Here is a 4,182-nt window from a genome sequence, read left to right as displayed (position 1 = left end):
TACATTGTAACAAACGTTATGTTATTTGTTAGTTTTAAGTTACGTAACTGTTAGGTTTGGTGTTCAGTGGGTATACATTGCTGTCCGGTTTAACGCAACTTTTGTTATTGTTTTTACAAGCCCATGTTTCAAATTAGAATTGCAATCATTTTATGTATGTACACTCTCTGCTTTGCTGATATTGTACGAATCAACGGATTGCATACATTTTTCAAAACGTGAAAAGCCACATCAAAATGATTTTGCCTCAATTTGGCACAGAGATGCACGTATAGACAATTATGTTCAATTTTCTTCCAAATATAAAACACTTTATCCTTGCATAAATAATACTGATCCCTCCCACTGGAACCGTAATTATAAACAATAAACATAAGTTTATCCCGAACTGAATATCCAAACAATACAAGAAACATATAAATAAACTGTATCCGTTTATTTTCCATTTAGTAACAGTAAATGCTATAAAAATATACCAACGTTACGTGTACTTTTGTTACGTATAAGTATACATATTTAACGAAAGAACTTGAAAGTATTTCCTCGGTTGGTACTGTCACTAAAGATAAATACTAATATATTTCTTTCATTATTAGAAAAGCATTGTTGGAAACCATAAAATTTGTGAAATTTCAAGTCGACCAAAATTGCTACAAATCTCCGGTCCAGTTTACTAGTCATTATTATGGTCATTGTGTAAAATACAATTCGACTAATTTTTATTCTCATGTAAGGGTACATCGGGGTATTTGGGAAAATCGACAGCCACCACAGGATCTTTAACTTTAAAACTAGGAAACAATCCTGCCATATTGGTCCTTGTATTCCTCCCTTTAGAGTAGCCATCCCAATGGTTACCGTAAACTTCAATTAAATCACCTACTTTTAATTCTAATTCACCGGGCCTTCTCGGTACATGATCTATGATTGCAACGTGCGAATGTGGATTTTGTCCACCGTAATAATAGATATCATCTAACGATGCGAACCTATTGTGGGCATCGGAATAGAAGGTTTGCATCAATTCATACGCTACACGACACACTTGTGAGCTGAACGTGCAAACTAAAAAGTCACAGAGTGAGAGGAGATGAATGTCTATAATGATTCCTTGCAAAGATGTGTCCGAATACCTCCTGGATACTGACGCAGTTTCAGCTATTGCAGGGTCACCGATTATCTGATACTTCGGGTAACGACTTCGCGCATTGTTTATCACTTTCGGGTCATCACTTGCGATAAATACTCGCTTCACACTAGGCTTGGTCTCGAGTTGGTCAAAATATTCCTCTGCTTTGGCCATATATTCATCGATATCGTGATATGCAGCTTCCGTCCCAACCTTGTCAGTTCTACGGACGTGAATGCCAACGATAGGCTTTTCAAATCCAAGCTTTTCTTTCGAATAATCTAAAACTTTCTTCAAATTCTCTTGCGGACGCATTAAGTACTTTAGTACTTGGCCAACCCACCACACTAACGGTTGGGCATGCAATTTCTCCAACCTTGGTACCAAATCAGCAGGTACACTTGGCGGTTGAAATTTTGGCTTAGGGTACACATTGTCAACAAGAGGTAGTGAAATTACTTGCTTCGATGGATCTCCGGGCCAATTTGCTAGCGATACTCCACTTGCCGATACACAGGTGTCACTCACAGGCTTGAAAACCGATTCCCAACCAGTTTTGTGGTACCGCCAACCTTTTGACTTTAGAATTAGTGTTCTCTCGGTTCCATAGGCTACCAGAAAGCAATATGCCACATGGTGGACCTAAGATTCAGACATTTAAGATTAAGATACGTAGAGTTGTAGTTTCCCTGAATATAGGAAAAGTATTAAATTTACCTGACAACCGAAACCGCAACCTTTGTTTAAACTGCATATGAGCTTTTTTGCCTTGCTACAATCGCTAGGATTTTGTAGATACCTATGTAAAAAATAATCTACATAACAGGACGGACAACAAAAAAGGTGCGATAGAAACTTACTTAAATCTTCTCTGCACGAGATCGGACAAATCTTGAGCTTCTTTCTCTCTCCACTCGTTATATCCATCCACTTGAGCCAACCTTTCCATATCCATACTAAGGGATCTTTTATGCTCCCAGACATTTTTCAATGCAATATGCATTTCTCTTTCTTTCTGCTCGTATGACAATTCATCTGCATTTTTCTTAAACCTTTTAAACTCCGCACTAACATAATACCTGGGAAAAAAATATCGAAAAGCAATTTAATTAACACATGCGCGCCACACAAAATGAAAGCTCACAAGTTACTTCTACATACCACATTTCCTGGATGTTATTTTGGACTCTTCTCCTTAATTCTTCGTATTGAAGCGATGGCGCATCGTGTTTACTTCCGTCTGGTCTATCGAGCAAATCATAATAAATTGATGCTTTTTCAATTTTCTCATGTAAGGAACCCAAGTGATCTCCTTGAATGGGTTTGGATCCTTCTCTAGAAATCGATATGATGATGATCTGTATTATCGTTCAAATAATTGGAATGAACACATGCATTAGTACATTTAACTTACCCTAAAATTACACTTCTAAGGGCTTCGTTTTGCCGTTTGAGAACATCGAATTCCTTCATCATTTGTGCTAGACGTTTGGCATTTTCTTTCTCGTTAGGACTGGCTTCATGAGAAGTCGACGGGCTGTTTCGAAAAACATGCGATACCGACACGATTAATATCAGAAGCCATGCTGCCAGTAACAAAAGTCCAAGCTTTCCTAGCCATCCGAGACGTCCTGACCATAAAGCTGCCATCCTATACTACGTTTATACACTGCTATAGTTTAAATGTACACAATGAAATCTGAAAATATAATGTAAAAATATTCTAGTTAATTAAGACGCTTAGTTAACTGGTTGAAATATATTTGAAAAAGAAACGTCCTATAAATGCATGGCACAGCTAAAATTTCTGGAAAAGCTGTTACAAAATGATTAATGTATAATCAGACATTGGATATAAACACTAAGCTATACTCCTACTCATACGTGCTAAAAATGTTATAACATTGTTTAACGACTCACCCTGTGTCGTTGCATTTCATAATAGTTATCAAGTAAAAGCGTCAGCGTATCCCTTGCAATTACAAGTACAAGATAAAGTATCGGAACACCATTCACAGTTCCGAGTAGAAATTGATTACTATTAAAAGCACTTCCGGCGCATATGTTTTGATTCACCAAAACAATAAATATACATAAAACATGATTATTGATCTAGTCCTTTGAATATGCGATAATCCATACGTTTCGAGAGTCCAGAACAAAGCAGCTAGACAACCGATAAGCTTCTCGTCGATGTACGAACCAGTTACAATCATGTAGCATGCGAAGTAAAAGTCACCATCCTTCGGTCAATCATATTGAAATGGGTGGCAAGTATATCAAACAAAGAAACGTAATTATTTAACGTGAATCGTTGATTGTCACCGAACCGGAATGTTCCATCTTGATTGGATTTATTCCTTGATATTGCAGAAAACACTGTAATACATCCTGGATTAAAAAAGAGCAGCCGGAAACGATGCTTTTTGTGCTCCGAACCTTAAATCTCCGCCTCCGGGATATACAGAGCTTTAATCAAAGGAAACTCGAGTTTAGCGTGAGGCACATCTGTCAATTTCAACAATTTCAAGATGTTTCAAGAAGTCAAGCTTGCAACATGTCGGAAACCGACGAATGGCAAGCGCTATTTGTTCATTAAATTTGACAACCGATGAATTTAGACGTACCGTAGAATGCCAGTCTTTTGTGAATTAATGAAGACACGTCTGTTGTAACATAACGCTTGAAGGCCCGCGGAAATGGTCTGTAAGTATATGGAACGTGCGAGAAAGAAAGAATTACCTTGACCATTTAAGAAGTATGGTGGCAAGCAAGACAGACAATGCGACGTGATCGCCATCTGGTAAATGGTCGTCGAACTTGGACCCGTTGAATTTAGACGTGCCGTAGAATGTCAGTCTTTTGTGAATTAGTGAAGACACGTCTGTTGTAACATAACCCTTGAAGGCCCTCGGAAATGGTCTGTAAGTATATGGAACGTGAGAAAAAGAAGGAATTACCTTCAGAGATGAGTTGGGAGATTGCTCACGTGCAGGGTCGCGCGATCGCACCGTGTGCTGCCCTCTGATTTCGTACGTTAGCTTTCACCGTTT

General features: G+C 38.2%; 1 protein-coding gene across 2 annotated transcripts; it reads right to left on the bottom strand.

Annotated features, from left to right (window-relative positions):
* On the bottom strand, positions 1-3,787 carry LOC105697776 (alpha-(1,6)-fucosyltransferase). 2 transcript variants are annotated; one of them, XM_012421420.2, is made up of 8 exons: positions 3,757-3,787; positions 3,569-3,598; positions 3,050-3,508; positions 2,544-2,828; positions 2,291-2,464; positions 1,990-2,208; positions 1,847-1,928; positions 1-1,771 (listed from the first exon to the last, which is right to left on the bottom strand). In XM_012421420.2, the coding sequence occupies exons 4-8, from the start codon at positions 2,777-2,779 to the stop codon at positions 713-715; spliced, it is 1,770 nt and encodes a 589-aa protein (XP_012276843.1). In that variant the 5' UTR covers positions 2,780-2,828; positions 3,050-3,508; positions 3,569-3,598; positions 3,757-3,787; the 3' UTR covers positions 1-712. The 2 variants fall into 2 exon arrangements, with proteins under 2 accessions (XP_012276843.1, XP_012276842.1); XM_012421419.2 differs by lacking the exon at positions 3,757-3,787 and having other exon boundaries at positions 3,569-3,724.
* Between the last annotated feature and the right edge of the window lie 395 nt (positions 3,788-4,182).

This window comes from Orussus abietinus, unplaced genomic scaffold (genome assembly GCF_000612105.2).
Source record: "Orussus abietinus isolate OABI.00-Male unplaced genomic scaffold, Oabi_2.0 scaffold655, whole genome shotgun sequence".
Lineage (NCBI taxonomy): Eukaryota > Metazoa > Arthropoda > Insecta > Hymenoptera > Orussidae > Orussus > Orussus abietinus.
This window is presented reverse-complemented; position numbering and strand designations above follow the sequence as displayed.

Coding starts and splice junctions, on each gene's coding strand:
- LOC105697776 (XM_012421420.2), bottom strand. CDS start 2,779: ATGGCAGCTTTATGGTCAGGACGTCTCGGATGGCTAGGAAAGCTTGGA. Junction 2,465..2,543: donor CTTAGAAGTGTAATTTTAGG/GTAAGTTAAATG, acceptor ATCGATTTCTAG/AGAAGGATCCAAACCCATTC. Junction 1,772..1,846: donor GTTGCGGTTTCGGTTGTCAG/GTAAATTTAATA, acceptor TCTGAATCTTAG/GTCCACCATGTGGCATATTG.